Consider the following 25472-nt stretch of genomic DNA (forward strand, 5'->3'; position numbering starts at 1 on the left):
ATACCCAGTTCACAATATACCCAGTTCACAATATACCCAGTTCACAATATACCCAGTTCACAACATACCCAGTTCACAACATACCCAGTTCACAACAGTATTTCTTAAACCTTCGTCCGAGAATTATTGGAGAACATATTCTAGTTTTTAAACTAAATATTGACAATTTTATTCACTTATGGTCACTCTATAAACGTGACAAACATCTGCAGTACATAATCCATTTTAGACTGCAGTACATATTATTGTTTAGACCGGATACACAACCAGGAATATCCTGTGTATGCCCATCTGTATCCGAGGATGTGTAATTGGTGTAGTTCAAATGATAAACAAGAAATCTGGATCCGTTCAGTTCACCCAGGTAATTTTAGAACCAGAGATATCCTCATATTATTATATTTTAGAACCAGAGATGTCATCATATTATTATATTTTAGAACCAGAGATATCATCATATTATTATATCAAATATTCATTTAATATATGAATTTGTAATCTCTGTTTGTTTGAATGTCTGGTCATAACTTTTGAACCCCGTTAAGCCGATTTGCCTCAAACTTTGATCGGAGAGCACGATAGAACCACGGGAATGTTCTTGGCTTGGTTTTTAATTTTATAAGTTGATTAAGTTGATTAAGTTGACTTTTGAAGAGACAAAATAGTTTTAAGGCAAAGCTGGGTTTTTTGATAGTTTAACATATAATGTCTTTAATTGTTCATTCATATACAGGGTTACCCACTTAGGATGAGACTCTAAAGACGACTGTCTTTTAATAGCTTATTTAATGGTTTGGCAGAGAAAGAATGAAGTTTATAGTTGCAGGGATTATGAATGTGTAAGGCATAAATTAATAAAAATAACAGATATGACCCTAGATGTCGTCTTTTCAAGAGTCATGTGTATTACGTTTACAATAACCCTGGCGCAGCAGCCCAAAGGAGTTACACATTGTCGGCGTAGAACAGACTCAGGGTTGTTGTGAACGTAACACACAGGAATCTTGAAAAGACGACATCTAGTGTCCTATCTGTTATTTTAATTCATCTATGGTATAAGATAACAGTTAGTGTAAGTTCCATACAGTTATCTATGAAGTTTCATTCTTTATGGGTAACCCTGTGTTTACCATATAAAAACGATAAGAGAAAAAGATTAAAAAATTCTAACGAGACGCCATTTTGATTCTTGTTTTATTTGAAGGAAGACGAAGAATCTTTTAAAACCTTTGCTGTGTATTGTGGATTAGCTCTGCATCACGCTAAACTTTATGATAAAATTAGAAGATCAGAGCAAAAATATAAAGTAAGTAATTCATAATTTTATTTTACGAGAAACATGCAAACCTATTTTTTTCTTGTAACATGTTTAACCATCTCTTTTAAAGAGACTGTAAGCCATAATATCAAAGCATACAAAAATTCCAATTCCAGATTCACGATGGCCTTAAAACCTTTTAACATTTAATTTAAAGAAAACATCTTTGTGACGAGTGTTCATTTTTTTGGCGCTCCTTGGATAACTATATGTAGTCACAAAATTATTAAAAATCCGTGAGTTAAATTGTTACAAAATATAATGACAAAGCAAGTTTTTTATACAAATTTCAATTTATCCTATAAATAGCAATATTCAACAAATCAATGAATTCATTTATTTTATTTTGATACTCTATGTTGGTCACAATTTCTGTAAAAACTTTTGTTTTCAGGTCGCTTTGGAGGTTCTCTCCTACCACAATGCAGCCTCCATTGACGAGGTTGAGGATATCCTTCAAGAAGGAGTTCCGGAGAAAACAGGACATGAGGATATTTCTTCGTGAGTTGTTTTGTTTTTATTTAAACATATTCCCATTTCTCATAGAATTCAGTCTGAGGTTAAAGAAAACAGACCAAATTAACAAATAAGCTGTTTTACAGACTGAAGTTGACGTGACCTGTATTTAAAGATTTTCAACAGTACCCTTGTCTAGGCTAAAATTAAAGAGATAACCTTGTTTTTCTAACCTAAAACTGATCATTCTGCGGTTTTGTATACAATTGATTTTTTTAGCCGAAACAGGGAACGATCTTTTCGTTTTTAAAATGAGATTTAAAGGTATCTGAGCTGAAAACTTTAGAATGAGATATCCTTAATCCCGACCCGCTTAATTAATCTGGAGATTAATACCAAGTGGAGATAAAGAAATAGAGTCAATTAAGCATTAATCCCGATATCACCATTCAAAAGTTCCCAGCTCTGAACAGATTAAAGATGAAATGGCAATAATGTCTAAATGGCTTAAACCGTTTAAGTGGATAATAAAGTGTGAGCAAAAATTTCATTAAATATATTTTGGATTGTTAAAATGCATTGTTGCTATAGACCCTAAACGTTTAAACGAAAACATATCATGGTTTTAGATAATTCCTAAAACTTAATTTTAAGTCACTTGATTTTAAGGGTGAGCTAACTTTTTTTACTATAAAAGTATATATACTATAAGATAAAAAATTACATTTTTAATACAATTGCTTTCAGACAAATGTAAGTTGTAATGTTGGTAATTTAGATTTTTATTAGAAATTTTTTCGCTCAGTAGATTTTTTTTATTAGAGCAGAAATTGCACAAGTTAAACCACTAAGGGGTATTTTAGAAGATTTGTAGCTATTTTTCCGAGCCAAGGCACCACTAGGTCAGGGGGGGAGTTTAGCTTGTTGTGAAAAAAAATTTTACAATTCGCCTCATTTTACATGATTAATTTTGGATTTAGTTAATTGTCACATTTGGTTTAATTAACACTTTATAGTTAAAGATGCATAATGCATATAATTTAGAATTGTACAATATAAATATTCATAGAAAATCACACTGTAATCGATCTATTTGACCAGAGGTTGGCCCGGTATTTCAAATGAACTTGAGTTCCCAGTTAATTGCTTTTTAAAAAGCTTAAATTCCCAAAATAACACAAAATTGAAATTTATGAATAGCTGGATTAAATTTATATAGAGATTTTTAAAAGCTTAAATGCCGTAGATATTCTAAAAATAGAAGAAAAACCTAAAATAATTATAATTCTGTTTCTTTTGATTAGATTCACCTACTACGCTACTGGTTTGGATGATATGATGAAAGTTCGAAAATCTCTGTTTATGTTTGTTGATCTCTTTGGAGTGGATCGGTTTGAATACGAAACATTGGTGAGTTCTTAATAAACCAAAACTTGATTTCTATTTTGAATTTTGAAAATAAAATTTTTAAAAATGCAGCTGTACAATCTAAATATTTTATATTTTTTTCGATGAGATGTTCACTTGAAATCAAACAGAAATAAGGAATTAAATATTTTTCACAAATTAGAATTTTCAAATCTCCATATTTATTAAATGTGATGATTATTTGATCTAACAGAATTTATTATTTGAAATATCATTGGGCTGCAAAGATATAAGGATTGGAAAATCAGAGTTTGTGGCAAAAACTCCATTCCTTTAAACTTCAAACCAAACATATGGGACAAGGTTAAAATGTAGAAATGTGAGAGCTCGTAACAACTCTAAATTTGATTTTACGCCAAAAATCGAGAAAAGTGAACCTGTCTAGTTGCATATAAGGAATAACAAACATTTATTGTGTCAATACTTGTTCAAAACAAAGAGGTGTGCATGGAAACGTTCAAGATTTTAATCTAAAATGAAATGATTACTTGCTTTAACCTCAAATTTGTTGGTTATTTCAAACTTTGATCATTTAATCTTCCAAAATTAAAAGATTGATATATCACAATTCTGTAACATCAGGTTGCAAAGAAGGATTAGAAAACTAAAGGAGAGTACATAGTTCCTTAACCCTATCTCTGCTGGGGGGGGGTCAATTTGACCTCCCCCCCCATCTAAATCCCATGTTTGATGTCCAAATATGACAAATGATACATCATTGGAAAGCTCTTGTGCTCTACTTTTAGAATCTGCAAAAAAATTTGCAAATTTGCAAAAATTGAATTTTTTATCGCAAAATCCAAAGTATCTACAGTATACTCAAGGCTTCACCAGGCATATTCAAACCTTTAGAGGTAAAATATATCTCAACAAATAATGATTAATAATAATAATAAACTATTATATAAAATAGTTGAACAGCTTTTTATGGATTGCACCCATTTTAAGATTATATATTAAATATTATTTTATATCAACATAGTTACCCACAAATAATGAGAGGTCGCTGGAGGACTTTAAGAATGTATACTTTCACTTTTCTTATATTCATGATTCCCTGCAAATGTAACCTTGTTTCTTCTATTTACAAATCAGTAAATAAGTCCGTAAAAGACTTTATTCAATTTAAATTTGGAATCGTCATATCTATAGAGTTTCAGGCCGGTCATCTCTACTCTCTACAGTCTCATCCCTTGTTTGAAACTCTGTTTTATCTATATCATCTACGTCTTAATATATATCTTATATATCTACATCAATATAACTGTATCTATATCGTTGTCAATATTTACATATTTTTGTAATCATTTCATATTTAAAAAAAATATATTTATTCAGATATGATAATCAAGAAACAACATTTTTTGGCAAAAACTTTGGATTCTTTTGATTTAGGTTATTTTTATTTAATCAATATCTATATTTATATCTATATCTACTATCTATATCTGTAATTATATATATATCTGTAATTATATCTATATCTATATCTAAATATGTGCAGTGCTTGGCAATGTTTATTGGGGCAATCTGCCACGATTTGGATCACAGGGAATATACGCAGTGATTAATAATAATTACTTTATACTTCCCTTTTCCTCAATGATAATAATCAAAAAGATTATCAAGTACAATAGTTGACAACAGAGATATGGACCAATTATAGACCAAGTCACAAGTGTCAAATATAACAACACAAACGAAATTTTCTCACATTAATTGACCGGTTTACCAAGATAATATAAAAAAGTGTAAATACAGGAAATAAAGAACACATAAAATTGCACTTATTTCACCGTAAGATAAACACTTTATTCTAAAATCATCACTATGACTAATAATTGTGTCGGACACAAAAACTGAATTGACACTTGTGACGTCAGAATACAACTATACTGAGAGTGTACAAATACTACGTTGCCATCTATTGTACTAGAATCTATTTGAACATAATTAAATTTGTTATTCATGTTTTTCTTGGTTTCAATAATTACATGAAACTCTACTTTTTTTACTTTTTTCGCAACGTATAACCTTAAATTTTTTAAACAATCAAACAATAAATTATGCTTGGTCAATTATGGAATTTAAAAGAGTTTAATCATCAGGGACTAAATTTAAAGAAGGTTTTTAAAATTTAGAGATAATTTCTCGCTATTCATAAAATATGGTCCATAGTTGCAAATAAAACAAATTTCAAAAAAAAACATTTACATAAAAAATTCTGTAAGTGTTTAGGTCATTTTGACAGGACTGGACAATAAGCTATTATATCACAACAAATTATACCCTAAACAGAGTTCTTCTACATTCAATAATATTTCTAAAAATGATTTTAGCGATAAAAATTGATGCAAAGAAATGTGTAAATGGTTAATAAAGAAATATTTTTAATCGACTTCCCAAGGTTTTCATTTGCACTTATTGCACTGAACATAAATTTAGAACAAAATTCCAGTCACTGGTAAGGAAAAAAATATTCATTTACCTGACCATTATATGCTTTATTAGATTAGATACTACGAATATATATTAGAGGGTTCAATAACAAGTTTATGATTGATATCGGATCTCCCCTGGCGGCCATATATTCTACCTCTACAATGGAACATCATCATTTCAATATGGCGATTAATATTCTACAGCAGGTCAGTAAACCGCAATTATATTTTAATATGGCGATTAATATTTTACAGCAGGTCAGTAAACAGCAATTATATTTCAATATGGCGATTAATACTATACAGCAGGTCAGTAAACTGCAATTATTCATTTAAAGAGACCGTTAATATAATTTCAAGTTAATTTTTTCTTTTTTTAAAGTTTCCCAATCAACCCTCTAAATAATTGTTAGGCAAAAATGAAATTCTTTCTAACGTCTATAAGAAGGGATATAAACTGCAAAACTTGCTCTAGCTGCAGGTAGTCAGGCTGGTGCTCTAGCTGCAGGTAGTCAGGCTGGTGCTCTAGCTGCAGGTAGTCAGGCTGGTGCTCTAGCTGCAGGTAGTCAGGCTGGTGCTTCAAGTAAAGCTGGTTTAGTCTTGAAATGAAACCCTGCCTGCAGATATTGCTTTTTTTGCATTTTTTCTTTGGTATTGAGATGATGAAGAAGAACATTTATATTTTATGTTGTAAAATATGTTGTTCGCTTGTATACCAATATACAGTTTTATGCACTGTACACTTTTCCATGTAGCAGTGCAGAAAATTAATTCTATTAAAAAATGCGTAATGAGAGAAGGAAACATATTTGAAACTTATTGTACCGGGTTTTATTGATTGAAACCACTTCTAAGGAAGAATTTAAATCTTCTTTCAAGGTTACAACTCACAATGAGATCTATCATATTTTCTACCCTTTTGTCAGATGTTTCAACCAAGTTAGTTTTTTTTATAACACAATTAAAAATAATACTTAGAAATAATTATCAAAATTGGAATTTTTTATTATTTTAGGAACATCATAACATATTTGCTAGACTCAACCCAGATGAGTACAAACAGGTAAATTTGATTAAATTGGAAATATGGGGGGGGGGGGGAGCGGGGGGTAAATTTTTAAATTTCAAGGACTAATTCAAAACTGAGTTATCAAACTGGCAGAGTGTATTTAGTTTGACTAGAAAATGAAATTTTAATAACTTTTGTTTTCATTTGTTTCTGAAAAACTAATGGCCAGGTATTTTACTGTTAATTTATGCTTACAGTGATGTGCACACTACACAGTACAGTTTTGAGCGGGAAAAAACATTTTAACAAATCAGCTTTAAAATTGTATACAAAAATGCTGAGTAAGTATGCTATTGCTAGTATATTGCATTGTATCATTGTCCTTATTTAATCTTATCCTTTTTTAATCCTACAGAAAACTTTAGAATGTGAAGACGATAATAAAGCAATGCTGAAGTGCATTTGATGTTGTTACAGCGCAAAAAGCTTTACTAATAACTTATTAATTGAAATGGGTCTTGTTAAGGTGCACAATTGCTGTGCCTCATGTTCATTGGATTATTAAAGCCATGAATTGAATCTAAAAGTCGACTTCCTCTTCCAGAGTTTTCTGGTTATCACTGTATCTTATTTCAAGGTGTTGGGAAACATGAAGCACTGCATCCTGGCGACAGACCTTGCCTTGTTCTTCCCGAACAAGGCGAGGTTGTCAAACATTGTGAAGGAGAATAGTTTTAACTGGGATTTACCAGACCACAGGTACAGTATATTACAGTACAGTATAGTAAAGTACGACATATTCCAGACCACAGGTACAGTATATTACAGTACAGTACAGTACAGTAAAATACAACATATGCCAAACCACAAATACAGTATATTACAGTACAGTACAGTAAAGTACAACATATGCCAGACCACAGGTACAATAAAAAATTCCAAAATATACCTTACAGCTGCAGGCTAAGTACAGTATAGGATATACCGGATTACAGTACAATGCACACGTGCAGTGTAATACAGTACAGTATAAGTTATACCAGACCACAGATACAGTGCAGTACAAGATATACCGAATCACAAGTAAAGTTCCGTTCAATACGGTACAAGATATACCTTACCACAGGTAAAGTACAGTACAGAAAAGTACAAGAAATACCAGACCACAAGTAGAGTATAGTACAGTACAAGATATACCAGACCACATGGTATAGTTCAGTGTAGTACATGATATACTAAACCACAGGTAAAGTACATCAAATCTAGTACAAATTTACCTAACCCAAAGGTAGAGTACAGTACAGCACAATATATACTCTACCACAGGTAGAGTACAGTACAGTACAAGATATACCTTACCACAGGTACAACACATTGAAAGATACAACAGATTAGAGTATATCTTGTACAAAATATAGTTTTAGAAGTTAACTTGAGAAACATATTTCTTAGTTATTAACTATGTTTAAGGCTGCTAGCTCAAGCTCTATGTATGACAGGAAGTGACCTAAATTCTTCAGCTAAACCCTGGGATACTCAGTTTAGAACTTCTAAAGTTGTCTACGCTGAGTTTCATGAACAAGTATATATATATATATACACAAACAAATATTTAGTTTTATACAGACACGAATCAACATTTTGTCCATTTCTAGTATTTTCTCACTTCAGTAAATTTTCTTCTCTCACTTATTTAGATCATGCATATCTATAAAGTTTTATAAAACAGATTTTATCATTTCAAACATGAGGATATTTAGTATAAACCATGCTTTTTGGGTTAGTTGCAGTTTATCCTATAACAACATTTACGAATTTTATTCGAATTTGTTTAAAGAATCATTGCATTGCATTAAAATGAAAAATTGTGTTATTCCAACGTTTATATCTTTTTTAAAATAGCATCAAGAAAGATTATTTAAAATTAAAATGTAAAAATATAGATAAGACAGTTTTAAAGAAACGCTTAGAAACTGAAAATAGAATATTCCCAGAAAAAAATTGTTAAGAAACCCCATTTTGTCAAACAAGAGAAAAATACTTAAGCTTCTTAATTATAGGATAGGACATTTATCATAAATGAGTTTAACCACAGGTCAAATTTTTAATCCCTAGATAAAAAAAATTACTAGAATTTGAGAAGAATAATGACAACATTTATAATTCCTCCGACATAAAGAGCATTACTAGAATTTGAGAAGAATAATGACAACATTTATAAATCCTCCGATATAAAGAGAATTACCAGAATTTGAGAAGAATAATGACAACATTTATAAATCCTCCGACATAAAGAGCATTAATAGAATTTGAGAAGAATAATGACAACATTTTTAATTCCTCCGACATAAAGAGAATTACTAGAATTTGAGAATAATAATGACAACATTTATAAATCCTCCGATATAAAGAGCATTACTAGAATTTGAGAAGAATAATGACAATATTTATAATTCCTCCGATATAAAGAGCATTACTAGAATATTAGAAGAAAAATGACAACATTTACAATTCTTCCGACATATAAAGAGCATTACTAGAATTTAAGAATAATGACAACATTTATAATTCCTCCGACATAAAGAGCATTACTAGATTATATTGCGATATTTTGGAAATCCAGAAGAGATAACTTTAAATTTAGGAATCTATCGCTCATCTCTAGAATATAAAAGTTGTCACAGTTAATATCTGGATCATCGATGTTTAATTGTATCCTGTATTAAATTGATTTCCCAGATTACTGGCTCAAGCAATGTGTTTGACCGGAGCTGATCTAAGTTCTGCTGCTAAACCCTGGAAGATCCAGTTCAACACAACTAGTGTTGTCTACGCCGAGTTCTATGATCAAGTAGACAAAAATCCGCAATTTGTGTTTACCATATTCTTACAGTTTGGAAGATTTATCAAGTTTTCAGGATTTGAAAAGAATATGGTTAATATCGGTGTATTAAATCAATGTTTTTAACAAAATGGTGAATTTTTGGACAATTTTGCCAATGACGAAAGCACATATATTAAAAACTCCTTGTTTGGATAAAATATTTTATAAATAAGATGAATCTGCACTAAATAATTAGCTAACCTCACCTCTAAAAAAACCTGCTTAAAGTGTAATTTTCTGTTAACAAAACATTATCAAATCCCATTAAAACCGAAACAATCTTTTATATTCATTATAGTGCTTTAAAAGAACCTAGAAATATTACACTTTTAACAGGGATAGATTATACATAAAAGACCAAGATATGACGTATCATTATAGTTCTGGAATTCTTTTACTAATGCCAGAGTTGATAATACGGAATTCAGAACATTTGAAAATGTAAAAGTTTATTGAAAGCAATTGAGTCTTTGCCACAAAATAAAATTTTCTAATCGCAATATTTTTGCAAATTTAAAGTGTAACCCTTTGATATTTAAAACTTAGATTATTTGATTTAACAAAAATTTTAGCTTGAAATATCTAAGGTATACGACATTGGATTGCAAGGATATAGGGGTTCGAAAATTGGAGTTTGTAGCAAAGATTCAATATCTTTAAAAATAATAAAAAAATTCTTTTCTTATAAGAAAAATTACAAAAGTTCCCAAAACTAACAATTATGACGTAACGTCTTTTCTGTATAGTCTATGAATTAAAAGTAGTTAAACCTGCACCCTCTGTTTTTAGATTACTGATTGAATCTATGATGATGACCGGAAGTGATTTGTGCGCAAACGCGAAACCCTGGGATCCAATGGTGGAGACAGTGGCAGTTATCTATGAAGAGTTTTATATCCAGGTAGCAAGGTTGGCGTCAAAACTGTTTTATAAGAGAAACTGATGAACGTTTCTTAAAAGAGTTCAAGGTCAAGAAAGCGGTACATTTAATGTGAGTGCAGAGCAAGATCACATAATATTGGGATTAATTTAATATTTTTTTTTATCTTTCCATTTTTCAAATTTGTTTATAGTAAATAAAGCTTTTTTAAATAAGGGAATTAACTACAAAAAATACATCAACACTCTAATTCACTGATGCAATAAACTACATAAATTAAAAAAACATTAAACTAGCGGTCTATTTGCAAAATTTAAATATTCCTGTCACGTGACATTGCATTTCATTAATTTTATAAAAATCAGGGAGATTATGAAAGGGAATCTGGGAGGTCCCCTGTCCCTATCATGAATAGGAGCTTTGAGGACCAACAAGCTATTCATCAGGTACACAGCAGACAGGGATAGGGATCAGGATCTCAGATAGAAATTAATGAATAAAGAGAATTGTTGTAAAACTAGGGAGGGATATTTGAACTACTTCCCGTTATTATTGGGTGTGTCTAATGTCTATACTGAATTAAAGGGAGAGCTCATAAATTTCATCAGGATCTGTGCTGTTTAAATTTAACCGGATGATTTGTTAAGAAAAATCTTGTCAAAAACAGTAAAATAAACTTCATATGATACAAAATATATTGCGCAGAAGTCATCTCAGAAAAAAATAAATTTAGTCTCAAATATAAAAATGTCCTATAACAATTCTAAAATTCATTAAACACTTTCTCTAATAGTTAAAGTTATTTTGCAGACTTGATAGGCTTGAATTCAGGCATGATAAACCTATTTTTCTAATATATAAAAAAAACAGAAAACAGTAAGTATAGTCTTTGGCTTTAAATCTCTCATCAAACACTCGCAAGGTACGACATTCTATTATTAGATTGTAATAAGCAAAACTAATACGAGTTTTAAAACTATTTGAACTAATCAAAGCAGTAAATTTCGGCGCTTTTTAAAACTCGTTTCTTTAATAAGCATGCTTTGTAGAAGATAGTTAAATGTATTGTAATGTATCTATGTACTAAATAAGCAATAGCTTTGCATGACAAAAACAATTACAGTACAATCTATATAGGCGTTACAGTAACATTTTTAGATATTATATCTTAATTGTTCTTATAATTTAGTTTTCAAATAATTACTGTAGGGTTTTTATTATTATAGTTTAAAATATCTAAAGTTTACGACATTGGGTTTCAAAGATATAGGGATTCGAAAATCAGAGTTTGTGGCAAAGACTCAATTCATTTTAATATTGTTTTTAGTTCAAAACATTTTTCCATTTTGAAATGATAGGGGTTAGAAAATCAGAGTTTGTGATAAAAACTTTGCATCCCTTTAACATTGATGATATGTGATTGTATTTTCAAAATACTTTCAATAAGTTTGATATAAAGAACAAAACGTTTGAATATTGTCCAACAATGTACTGCTATGTTGTACTGCTGTTGTACTGTTGTACTACTGTTGTGTTCCAGGGTGATGTAGAAAAGTCTCTGGGCTGGAAACCTATACCCCTGTTTGACAGGGAGAACTACGCAGAAATTGCGTCAATGCAGGTGATATACCGTTTAAGCAAAAGTTGCGTCAAAGCGTTTAGATGCTTACAAGGGTTGGTTTATAGCGCACAAGTGTCAAATAATGCATTGTATGAGAAACCGACCTGCAAAAGATTAAACTGCAAGATAAGTAAGGAAAGGTTAAATAAACAGTGCGCTGACATCTTAATTTAAAACCCAACTTGTTAATTTTTTTCTTTCAAAGGAATTGAGTCTTTGCCACAAACTCTGATTTTATAATCCCTTTATCTTTGGAATCCAATGTCGTAAATCTTTGATATTTCAAACTTATATTATTTGATCTAAAAGGATTCATAGTTTGAAATATCTAAGGTCTACGACATTGGAATCCAAAGATATAGGATTTAGAAAAGCAGAGTTTGTGGCAACGACTCAATTCCAAACAAAATTTGTTGTTATCATTTATTATATTAAAAACACAAGCGTTAAAACAAACCTGACAAACAATATTTGACAGTTGCTGGTTGCTTAAGAGAAATATTACCTTTATAAACCATCCTTGTAAGCTCTTTTATAAGCTGTTTTAAATACATTATTAAGCATACTTTAAAATTCTAGTTAGTTTTGCATTAATCATGATTGTCGTCGAAGAAACAAATTAACAGGAGAACCGGTTTTTCAATCTGAAAATTAATAATTGAATTTTTTTTCCTTTATTTGTCATAATTAAACATGAATAGAAAATGTCGATGATCATCCCCATTGTCCCCCATTCAGCTTTCAGTTTGTAGGGGGTGCACTCAAAATTATGTTGACATGAACCTTTAAGGTTGGGGGGTTTTATAGACATATATTAAGTTTTTAAAGTTTTGATAAATTCGTTGTTCAAAAGGAAGCTTTAGACCAATTATCCAAAATAAGAAAAATCAAATAAGTTTAATTTCCAAAAATCTACATGGGACGCCCATCACATTGACCTAAACATACTTTTTTGTTAATCTTAAAGGGCCTGTCCTTGTATTTCAAGTTACCCTCAGTATAAAATGGCATGCCCGATTTTTAAAATTACCCTTTACTCCTGTATTTGAGCATTAATATAGTTAAGTTACCGCCGTTTTCTTGCATAAGCAAGTTTTAATAGAAAACCAACATTGAAAATAATTAAATTTTCAAAAGAGAAGCGTGGATATCTCATTTATTCTCGATCAGACCCTAACCTAACCTAACCTAACTTTTAAGGGTAGTCTTGTGAATCAACAATTCACATACTATGTAGGGTTACATTAAATTGTTTAAACATTCCCTTCAAACTCGAAAATCAAACGATCAACGTATGACTTATATCCTTAATCTTAGTGTTTTTGCACGTTTTTGCCCAAAAAACAACAATCAAACTAATATGGTTCCCTTCAGATATTCTTTTTTCATCCTGGATATCTATGTTGCATGGTTTTGTGTAATGTCCTGTCTCGTTACTTTATGTAGCATGGCTTTTGCTGTATAATTTCTTGTTGTTTACAAATGAACTTTTTTTGATTTGATCCCACTAAACCCTGTACTACAGTATGTTGATCCCACTAAACCCTGTACTACAGTATGTTGATCACACTAAACCCTGTACTACAGTATGTTGATCTTTACTGTAAATTTCAATAATGTCTCTTTTCCGGCGATATTTATGATGTTAACGGCAGTTCATCGAAAACAAATAATTTTTGCAAAAAAACCCAAAAACCACCATTTTCATTAGTATGAACTAAAGTGTAACATAAAGTAAAAATATTTTACAAGAGATGGGGGACAAGTTATGTTATATTAACATACAGGGTTACCCACAAAGGATATGACTCTAAAGACAACCGGAAACTATTAAAATATGACAATTCTAAGGTGTTATATTAACTTTTTGCCTTAACAATAGTATTTCAATGGCTTTTAAATGATTTGACAAAGAGAGAAACAAGTTTACAATTGCAGAGAATCTTAAATATAGGAAACAGACGATATGAATTCAGTCGTCTCTGAAGTCTCATTCTTTGTGGGTAACCCTGTATCTAGGTGCTAATTTTTTATAATTTAATTTAAGATTAGATTTTAAATCTTTGCAAAAAGTTTGCTTATACTCTCTTATCCCCCGGAGCTTACTGTAACAGTTTTAACTACTAACCAAGGTTGTTTATTAAGGTTAGAAACTTTGGATGCACTCCAATATACGGAAAATGTCGTCTTTATATCAATGGACACTGACAGCTGACAAGCGAAGATCCCCCGCTGGTGCNCCCCTCTCTCACCAACAACGTTGTCACTTCATCCTCCGCCAATATTCAGTTACGTCACATGAGGATTTTGAGTTTCCATTGCATGTAAAGACGACATTTTTCGTACATTGGGTGCACATCCAGAGTGTCTAACCTTAATAAACAACCTTGCTACACTATCCCATAACAGGCTGGGTTTATAATGGGAATCTGTTTACCCTGCTACGAGCTAGTTGTACAGTTTCTACCTTCTGTACAACCTATGCTGGACGGATGCAAGAACAATCTAGAACTTTGGAAGGAGCTAAAGCTCCAGAGAGAGAAGGAGAAAGAAGAGGAGGAGAAGGAGAATGTGTAAATGTTAAATGTTGTTATACTGCACCAATGTTTTGTCCATTACGTAGATTCCACAGGTCAGTCAACTCTGATCTATACTCAGCGATCACTTTACCGTGTACAAACTGTACACTGGTACCCGTACATAGTACAGGAAGACTAAATAGATGGATTTAGAAATGTTAAAATTGCATTAGGATAGGAATTGAATAATTAGATGTAGAAAAATATTTTAAACCTCCGAATATTTTAAATAATAACAGAATAAAAAGATATCAGAGGTTCAGCTTAGCTCCTATACCTACGCAATTCAAACATTTCTATCTGTTTATCTGTGAAAGGTAGGTTGTATATGATGAACAGTGCAGATTCTGCTGTATTTAAAATGGCAGAGCTAATTACAAATGTTTTAAAATTAGTCTCATTCATAAAACGCAATATCTTTTAACTAATGATTTTCTTTGGTCAAATACGAAATTGTATAACCAAAGAATATGAGAAAATGAGTTTAAAACGTGTAAATTAATCTAAATTAGAAAAAAGTTTCTATGCATTCAAAGGCTTACTCCGTAGTAACTATAAACACTTCTCTTCGGTTGATGTATGACATACACTAACAATTATGTAAAATATCAATTTACTCTATAGTAACTATAAACACTTCTCTTCGGTTGATGTATGACATAAACTAACAATTATGTAAAATATCAATTCACGAAAGAAAACATTTATTTAACAAGTTATAAATATATATCTAACTAACAACAACAATACTCTATCTTTTCAAGATATTAAAATCTATATATATAAATATCACCCACTGGGAATGGTATTTTTTAATAATATAGATTTAGTCTTTTTGTATTTTGAAGACGTACTTTTGCATTATTAATTCACGCAAATCTGCCTCTTTAGTAAAAATAAATTCAACCTATATGAAGCATAAAGCATAAAGTTGTACCGGTTAGTCCTGTCCATAGAGCTAGGTACAGTACAAACTGGGACCGGAAAGATTGACCCGACTCGGAAATTCAAATGTACTTATACGGCTGCCCGTATATTTTGATCACTGATTTAGAGTTCAAAAATGTTTAAAAATTAGCTGTTCTCGAAAAGTCCTAAAAATCTTTACAATATTGTTTTTAAATAAATATAATTAAAGTGATTTTGTTGATTTAGGTCGGGTTTATTGGTGGTATTTGCTTGCCCTGTTATGATCTACTCTCTAAGGTAAAAATATCACACTTATTCAAATTGTGTTTTTACCAATATATCTTTTTATATATATCTTTGCAATAAGAGTAAGATATTTATTACAATTTGTTGTCATTTTTATGATTTTGGGCAGCATTGCATATTATATTGTATTTGTTCATTTGTAAGTTAAAATGAATGTGCCAAGGCGCGGCTCCTGCTGAAAATCTTAATTATTGTTTTCCATCAAGGTGCACAATAAAACTGGTTTCTATTATAATTTAAAAAACTATTATCTTACTTGTAATGTTCATTGTAGATTATTAAATTTTATTGATTTTTAAATATCCGATTAAATTCTTAATCGAAGAAGATTAGAACAGCAAGGATACTAGATTTATTGTAAACAATAATCATTTATCAAAAATGTAATTGATCAGGCCCGGCCCTCCTGCACAGAAAATCAGACGATTGCATGTTTACAATCTTTGTTGTTGTTTATAGTAAAACCAGTTTCTGAGCCATCCTTAAACATGACAGTAAAATGTGAACAGTCTCTTTAAGTAAATCACAAGACACGATTAGTTGATATATTACAACTAAACTGATCGATTCTTAATCGATTTTTAAAAATAGCTCAATTGATCTTTACTGTTCAGGTGATCCCCTCAGTAACCCCTATCAGGGATCAATGTGAAGAGAACCTCAGCACATGGAAGCGTCTAGCTGAGGAGAGGAAGGAAGAGAAGGAGACTACGGGGGAGAAGGATGAGAAGGAAGAATAAGGAAAAGGAGAAGAGAAGAGAAGGAAGTTTAAGGATAAGGAAAGAGGAGAGGAGAAGAGCGGAGAAAAATAAGTATGAGATAATGGGCGATAGAAAAAGGAAAAATAGGTGAGAAGGAGAAGGAAGAAGAAGAAGAATATAAGGGTTGAGAAGGATAAGAGTATGAGGATAGAAGGCGGAGAAACAGAAGGGAATAAAGGGGGAAAAAAGTGGGAAAGGACTAAGGAGGACAAAGATAAAATAGAGGAGAATATAATGAGGGAGAAGGAGGAGATATCCAGAGAGAGAAGGAGAAGGACTTGAAGGAAAGGAAAATAATTGGGGAAAAGAAAGAGAGGGGGAAAATAAAAAGATTAAATATTTTAAATAATTTAAAATGTAAAAAGATCAAATGCGTTGAACGTTAGGTATTATTCTCGACATGAGAGAAACTTATTGTTGTTTATTGGGAAAATTTAACTGTACGTAATTTTTAAAAATGGAATGCATTAGTTAAAAAAACTATATAAATGGCAAATAGCAAACCACCTCAAACCTTCATCAACTTGGACTAATTCATAACAATACAAGTAAGAGTGAAACTATTTAGCACTTTTTTTTAAAACTTATTCGGATTTTTGCTTTTTTGTAAAAATCAAATTATGAATGTAAATGCACGTATTTTTTCATAATAGATCTTGATGGCTAACAAATATCCGTCTTGAAACACTGAGTTCAGAAACGCTAAATTTGAAAAAATCCCATGAAAATAAAGAAAATAATAAGCAAAAAAAACATTTTTTTTTGGAAAGATATTTGTCAGAGAATCGAAAAAAAAACAAGTTTTTTTTAGCCTGAAATAAAATATTTTTTGAAATTTTGAGAAACGGACAAATGAGCGGTATTTAGCGGTTCAAGACACATCTTCAGATATCAATATCAAAATGTTTTGAAAAAATGGAAAAATCGACCTTTCCTGATGACCGCTGCTTTTTTAATCATTAATCATTAAATAAGTTTTTATTTTTCAATTTTTTTCTTTAACTAATGTTGCTTCTAATTTGCTATTGTATGATGTGTTGCGGGTGCAAAAAGGATTTGACATTTTCGGTAAAATAATTTCACCTTTCATATAACTGATAAATTTTTCAGATATGCTTTTTAAACCATATTTCAGTTCATTTTTACGATAAACCAAATCAATTTGAGTGATTGAATATTGTAATATTGTTAAATCGTTATGGAAGGAATAGTTTAGTACCATATAGAAAGAAATTGTTCAGTGTTGTAAAATACCTCAAATACCAGAATGTTAGAGAAAATAAAAAAATTCAAATTTTTCAAATTCAACCTTTTTCTGATGAGTCATTATTATGTGTGCATATTTACTATTAATATTATTTATGAAAAATGACCTAACTGAGTCCACCGTGGTGACTTTAAAGCTCTGTTTTTCAAAAGATTGCATTTATTATCAAATAAAATTTAGTTTTTATAGGATTTTTAAATTAGTTATTGCAATTCGAAAAGGCAATATTTAGTTAAAAGGGAGTGACCGGCCATGTAAGGTAGTTTAAACAAAACTAATTCTGAAAACGTATCCACCCCCAAAGTAGGAGTTTTGAACGCCGAATTTGCGCTCAAACTTAGGATTTGCAGATCTTAAAAAATTAAAAAGTTTTATATGTCTCAAATGAATCCGAAAGAAGTTTTCCACAACACTGCATATTCAGTTCAACTACCTTTCATAGCCGGTCACCCCCTTTAAAATTTTGTTATCATACACATTTCATTTGAAAAGTGTTAAATAAAATTTTTTTGATGCAGATATTTTTGATTTTTTTGTAAGTTCGAGTATCAAAACTTTTTGCGAAAAAAAATATAAAGAAAGAAAAGTATTTCCGTCTGGCCTTGGAGTAACTTTTTAATAAGACTTTTTAAAATCTAAGTATGTCAGGATTGTTTTAATCAAATTCATTAAAAATCTGAACAATGTAAAATAGAAACAAAGTTTATTTCACATAACCAGAATAAAGCCGATTAAATCATAATAAGCAAATAATGTGAAAGTCGTCTTTGTTAAATCGTTTAAATTGTAACGTTGCTAAAAATTTAGTAATTTGTAACTATTATGATTGCATAGTTGATATATCACCAAAATATACTAATTAAGAACTAATCATTATAGTTACAATTTTAACTTAGTATTACAATAAGAAAATCCTACACGACCTTTCAAATAAACAAAAAATTCGAATAACGGTTTAATCTGTTTTAAATAATTATTCATTTAAAATCAAAATATTAAAACGCATATGCTAACCAACAAGTTTTTAAAATTACATTCATAGAGAATAGAATATATATTAGAGGGGAATTTAGAGAATCTCTCGGTATGAATTTTTTCAGTCCCTTTCAGCCTGAAAGGGACTTGAGTTCAAAGTGTACAAATCATGTAAATGTTCACAAATTATATGCAGTAGAGTACATTAATACAGTATGTTCCCTAGACTATTCATTTCAATTTCGAAATTTTTAAAGCTGTTAAATAAACTTTATAATGAATAAATTGATAAAATTAATTGATTTATAATTATAACGGAAAATCATCGTTTGTAAAGTGGAAGGCATAGAGTCTGTGAAATGATCACTGGTCAATTATGAAACCAGCCTATTTCATAATTTGGTTTTCTTTTAACATTAATTTTAGATTTTCTATAAAATGATATTCCAGGGCCCAAAAGGTTATATAGCATAAATATGTGAAGTAAACCTGCAGTATGGAAACAGTACAACAAAATAGCCGTTTTACACTTTTACTAGTAAATTCCCCTCTAATATATATTCTATTCTCTTTGATTACATTGCATGTACTTAATTGATGGAATCGAACGTTCTAAGAATTCATTGTGGAACAGTAATCCAAAAAATAATGTTGTTTTGATCATTCGTACAAAACACTTAAAATATCAAAGATTCATGTTTTATAAATGTTCAAATTATTTAAATCATTTGTAAAAATAAAATTGTTTACTTGATTAAACGTAATGATGTTAATAGAATGAACCTAGTAAAACAAGCGAACTGACTCAAATTATAAAATTGTTAACTCTGATATTTAAATTGTATAAAGTGTTAAGGTATATATCTGAATATAATAAATGTATTCTATTTATGCTCAGCTGAAACAGAATCTTGAACCAAATCAAATGAAGGGAATGCTGAGAACAATTATTATATTTTACTTGAACCGGCGCACTTGCGAAGTGGGTCAACTAAGTTTACGTAGATCAACTATACCTCCCGCTATTCATTGAATATATGGTTCCTGGATATTGTTAACCTAAATCGCAACTCGCAAGCTTGTCATGTGAAATTCTTTAATGCGCAGTGTACATTTATTGGATTACACTTAACAAGGAGTTGCTGGTTTAACGAGTTCTAAGAAAATAGAGATATGTTCTACCGGACCAATTTATTATTAAACTACAGAGCTCTAGTGATCTTATGAAGCAGATTAGAGTAACTCAAGTGATGAATTGATTTTTGACACAAACTGAAAATTTCTAATCCCTATATCTTTGAAACCTGGTGGTGTAAACCTTTGATATTGCAAACTCAAACTGTTGGGGGAATCGCACGTTTATCCTAAAAAACCTATCTGCAGTATCTTGCACATTTCTTTTTAAACTAAATCCAGGAAGATGTCATTTTTAGTTCAAAAATAAAGTCGATCTGTGTCCGAAGTTAATAAATTTATGCCCCGTATTAAATCCACCAAAAACCGGTTTCAATTAAGCGCTGGCTTAAATCTTGAAAAATTTAATTCAATTTTAAGTGGAACCAAGCGTAATTGAGCTGTGGCTTAAATTTAAGCCGCGGCTAAAATTCTTTACATTCGGCCTCAGGTCTTCTAAATCAATTTAGTTTAAGAACAGTTTGAGATCAGTTTAAGAACAGTTTAAGAACAGTTTAAGAATAGTTTAAGAACAGTTTAAGAACAGTTTAAGAACAGTTTAAGAACACTTTTAGAACAGTTTTAAAACAGTTTAAGAACAGTTTAAATACAGTTTATTAACATTTTAAATATAGTTTATAAACAGTTTATGAACAGTTTAAATACAGTTTAAGAACAGTTTAAGAATAGTTTAAGAACAGTTCAAGAACTGTTATTTAACAGCTTAAGAACAGTTTAAACAGTTTAAGAATAGTTTAAGAACAGTTTAAGAACAGGTTAAGAACAGTTTAAGAACAGGTTAAGAACAGTTATTTAACAATTTAAAAACATCCTAAGAACAGTTTCAGAACAGTTTTAATACAGTTTATGACAGTATAAGGACAGATTCAGAACAGTTTAAGACCAGTTTAAGAACAGTTTAAGAACAGTTTAAAAACAGTTTAAATACAGTTTAAATACAGTTTATGAACGGTATACACGGTTTATGAACAATTTAAATACAGTTTAAGAACAGTTTAAGAACAGTTTAAGAACAATTTAAGAACGGTTTAAGAGCAGTTTGATAACAGTTTAAGAGCAGTTTAAGAACAGTTTAAGAACAGTTTAAGAACAGTTTAAGAGCAGTTTTAGAACAGTTTAAGAACAGTTTAAGAACAGTTTAAGAACAGTTTAAAAACAGTTTAAAAACAGTTTAAAAACAGTTTATAAACAGTTTATGAACAGTTTAAATACAAGTTTCATAATAGTTTAAGAACAGTTAAAAAACCGTTATTTACCAGCTTAAGAACAGTTTAAGAATAGTTTAAGAATAGTTTAAGAACAGGCTAAGAACAGTTATTCAATTAAAGAACAGTTTACGAACAGTTTAAGAACGGTATGAAAACAGATTAAATACAGTTTATTAACAGTTTATGAACACTTTAAATACAGTTTAAGACCATGTTAAGAACAGTTTAAGAATAGTCTAAGAACAGGTTAAGAACAGTTTAAGAACAGGACGAGAATTCAAACAAAACAAATTCCTAAAGTGCTGCCGAACAACCCGTGTATTTACAGCTAGCTCTCAAATTTGAAATTCTTTGACCATATCCGTGTGTTCTATCCGTTCACTGTAGAATACTGAGTAGTTTTTATAATAATGTTTTAATCTTGCTACATTTGGCATTCCTTTAAAACCCTATAGTGCCTCCTGAAATCATCCAACAAATAAATATTGCACTTTGTACAACCCGGTGAAAATTTCCATCCTCATGACTTACTAATCAGCGCAATGATCAATTAAGCAAAGTGGACCCTGCTTTGATATAGCTAATGTTTTATAATTAAAAAAATATATATTTTGTAATGATCAATTTAAAAATACACAGAATTTTACCACGGGAGATTGTCATGAGACGTACAACATTTCGTTTTTACAAGTACATTTTCTCAAAAAAAAGTATTCGTTGTGTATGTATACATATAGTACTCTTCCTGTTTCCAGCACAACTGAATCAAATTAGGGCCAAGCACGGCTCCACACTTACAATTATAAAATAAACGACAAAAAAAACGCTTTTATTGAACGAAAAATACGCCAAATAAGCGATTTATGTTGAATTTAAGCGATTTTTTTGTTGGATTTATAAAGGCGAATTTTTTTTATTTCGTAATTACTATATTGCATAGAAAATCAGGGCTTTCCACATTAAAAAATTGTTTACTTCAAAACTTGCATTTATTAAGCATTTCGGTCTTAGCTGCAAACTCAAATTTTCTAATCCTTATATTTTTGCCGACCGATGGTGTAAACATTTGATATTTCAAACTTGAATTTTTTGTTATTACAGAATTTATAGTCTAAAATATCTAAGGTCCATGACATTACGTTGGAAAGATTCCTTAATTTAACATGAAGACAATTATGTAGTTATACTGTTCTTGTTCTTTTTTTAAATAATAAGGTGAAAGGCCAACATGCTTTAAACGGTATATGATATATATATATATATATATATATATATATATACTATGTATATCTTTAATACACAAAGAGAGGTATTTCTAAGATATTTTTATTTATATATAGATTCTAGACTATTATCAAGACCGATTATAAGCTTATCAAAGGTCTTCTCTTTAATGAAAGATCAAGATAATTTAATAATTAAATTATTAAACTAATACGATGGGTAATAACATAAATAACTAGATATATACAGGGTTACCAACAAAGGATGAGACTTCAGAGACGACTGTACGGAATGTATACTGTTTGTTTTCTTATATTTATGGGGTCCTGCAACTTCAAACTTGTCTCTATCTTCAGCCATACAATAACTATATTCTAGGCAGAAGACCTAATTTAACCTTTTCATCGTCACATTTAAAGAGTTTCAGGTCGTCTTTTCAATCTCATTTATTGCAGGCAAACCTGTATTTATAATTTACACTACGTCCACACACAAGCGCTCCAATACACACAAATTATACAAATCATACTCTGATTTAAATGGAGTGTTCACGAAAAATGGAAGGGGGTATAGGCTTACGTCTAAAACTTATCGATGGTGATCGCTACTAATCACACTTCTATCTGCTGCGTCTTAAAGGAGAAAAATGTTAAAATTTTACGACGCATTCCTATTTAGTTGATATTTCATAATATTTTCTTTTATTTTTTTTATGATCTGAGAGTTACTTTTGAAAACATTTAGTTTCTAGGAATTTTGATAATGAAGACGACATTTTCATGTTTTCTGGGAATGTTCGAAAATCTAGTACCAGTCGTGAAAACAAGTTGTAGGCTAAATATTTTTAAAAAAATCAAAAATATTATGAAATATCAACTTTGTACGAATGCGTCGAAAAATTATCTGAATGATTTGTTTTAATTTAAATGGATTTCTTTGCTATATTAGTCGAATGCTGCAACATTCTGAATTTGTATGGACACTACGTTCTTTGGTATGCGTCGTTTGAAACAATTTTCTCCTTATAGACGCAACAGATAGAAGAAAGATTAGCAGCGATCCCCATCGATAATTTTTCGCGAACACTCCACTTATTAATAGTTCGGTCCTTGTCCCAACCAACTGTGACTTTCGACACAATTTTGGCTTTAAACATTTTTTTACCATTTTTTGCCTTTTGTTCTGATGGAAGAATTGAAAAAAAGACCCAGTAATGCATCATTTCGTGGATGTCCCAGGTGATTCATTGATCGTTCACTACCATTTTCTTCGTAACAACGAATTATCGAAATCTTTTATTTTTAAATTTAATATTTGACAATATACTTAAGCTCAGTGTTGAGAATTGTCTCAAATTTTGTTAAAAATACATTAATAATTTTCTCAAATATATATATTTACATTTGCAACTTCGAAATGCGCATATTTGTTTTAATGTATAATGTTTTCATATTTATAAATATTTATTGTAAAATTTTGTGTATTTATATCAATACATTCAATACATTCAAAACATTCAATACATTCAATACACTCAATACATTCAATTCCCATGTTTATTGGAAGACCCTGGAGAATTCAGGACAAAATAGAATCAATGACAATGACAAAATAGAGATGTCGTTTTTAAAACTAAAGAAAGATGAAGGCTGAAGGAATTTAGGTGTTCAATGTTAAACCTATTCTTGTCCATTTTTATCGTCTTTTGTTTTAGTTTATATCTGTTGTCAACCAAGGCTCGTATTTCTAAATAAAGATGATGGAATGTATGATTTCAAATCATGTATTTGATCAAATCTGAATGATAAATATTTTGCATTGACCACAATGCAAACTTGACAAAAGAAGAAGCTAGCATCAGTGGTACGACTTTGAGGCCTACTAGCTCCTCTAGTTTTCATTTTACGCTCAAGTATGAGAAGAAAACTTATCCGATTGCGCCTATAAAATAGAAATTCAAAACATCTTAGTTCTTCTCGCATAGTTCTTTTATAAGAGGAGTTATGCTATTTCTATCTTACCTGCAATTTACATTAGTTTGACGTGATTGAAAAATATCGAAATATAATATATTTAATCGTCTTTTGAATTGCGTTGAGAAACTCTAAATAGTAATTAGGTTTCCTTCTTTTCTAATTAAGAATAGTCATAATTGAATAGGACATGATCCTCAACCTGTTTATCAAAACAGGGAAAGATTACTTTCTCGCAGTAAACAGTACAACTAATGTATTTCAGGTTTATATGTTGCAATTCCTACATTCTTGTCTGTAGCACATGATTAAGTCAACATGTTACATATTACAGCACAGTTGAAATAGGTGCAATTAAGATGTTCGTCATTATATATATCACATGATTAAGCTAATCATGCTATGTATTCATTTAAAGTGCAGTTCTAATGAATAAGAGTTTTTACGTATAAGTTTGCAAAAATAGATAGTTAATAGTATAAAATGTATTTCATGTTTATCGAATATTGTGTTTCCCGATATTTATTAGATATTTTTATAGAGTTGTAATCTCTGTTTGTTTGTTTTGATGTCCGATCATAACTCATGAACCCCTTTGTCGATTTGCCCCACGTTTTGATTTGGGAACATCGGGAGAACCACGGGAATGTCCTAGGCTTGATTTTGAAATTTTAAGTGGAGTGAGTCGACTTTTATAAGGAAAAATGGCTAAAATCGAAATTTACGACCAAGAGCGGGTAAACTAAGGGAATAACTTCTGCACGCTAAACTAAGCATTTGGTGTACTGTTGTGATGTGGAGTAAAGTGACCAAAGAAATATGTAAAATTTAGTGTAGAATGCCGGGCCCCAAGCTAGTATAATCTATATGCATACTTTGAAATATTTAAGATGTTACTTAATGTTATTTCTTTCAAAACCCTGAATGAGTAGAATACAAACTACTGATGTACTGAGGGATAGATTTAAGATAGTTTGAGGTTATCTGTCAAGTTTATCAATGAACCACGGAGGTGGGAAGGGGAGGGAGGGGGAGGGAG

At 30.5% G+C, this 25472-nt stretch overlaps 1 protein-coding gene across 1 annotated transcript in view; it reads left to right on the forward strand.

Annotated features, from left to right (window-relative positions):
* The window catches only part of LOC111708961 (probable 3',5'-cyclic phosphodiesterase pde-5), a 35634-nt gene extending 18862 nt beyond the window's left edge, over positions 1-16772 (forward strand). The window contains exons 20-33 of the mRNA XM_023482488.1: positions 254-364; positions 1205-1306; positions 1713-1819; positions 2522-2527; positions 3079-3192; positions 4008-4056; positions 4707-4753; positions 5739-5850; positions 6659-6706; positions 7290-7411; positions 9392-9503; positions 11957-12037; positions 15772-15822; positions 16446-16772. Coding sequence (XP_023338256.1) covers positions 254-364; positions 1205-1306; positions 1713-1819; positions 2522-2527; positions 3079-3192; positions 4008-4056; positions 4707-4753; positions 5739-5850; positions 6659-6706; positions 7290-7411; positions 9392-9503; positions 11957-12037; positions 15772-15822; positions 16446-16571 — 1188 coding nt within the window. The 3' untranslated portion in view covers positions 16572-16772. The remainder of the gene's footprint in view (positions 1-253; positions 365-1204; positions 1307-1712; positions 1820-2521; positions 2528-3078; positions 3193-4007; positions 4057-4706; positions 4754-5738; positions 5851-6658; positions 6707-7289; positions 7412-9391; positions 9504-11956; positions 12038-15771; positions 15823-16445) is intronic.
* Positions 16773-25472: the final 8700 nt, after the last annotated feature.

Source organism: Eurytemora carolleeae, unplaced genomic scaffold, assembly GCF_000591075.1.
Source record: "Eurytemora carolleeae unplaced genomic scaffold, Eaff_2.0 scaffold928, whole genome shotgun sequence".
Classification (NCBI taxonomy): domain Eukaryota; kingdom Metazoa; phylum Arthropoda; class Copepoda; order Calanoida; family Temoridae; genus Eurytemora; species Eurytemora carolleeae.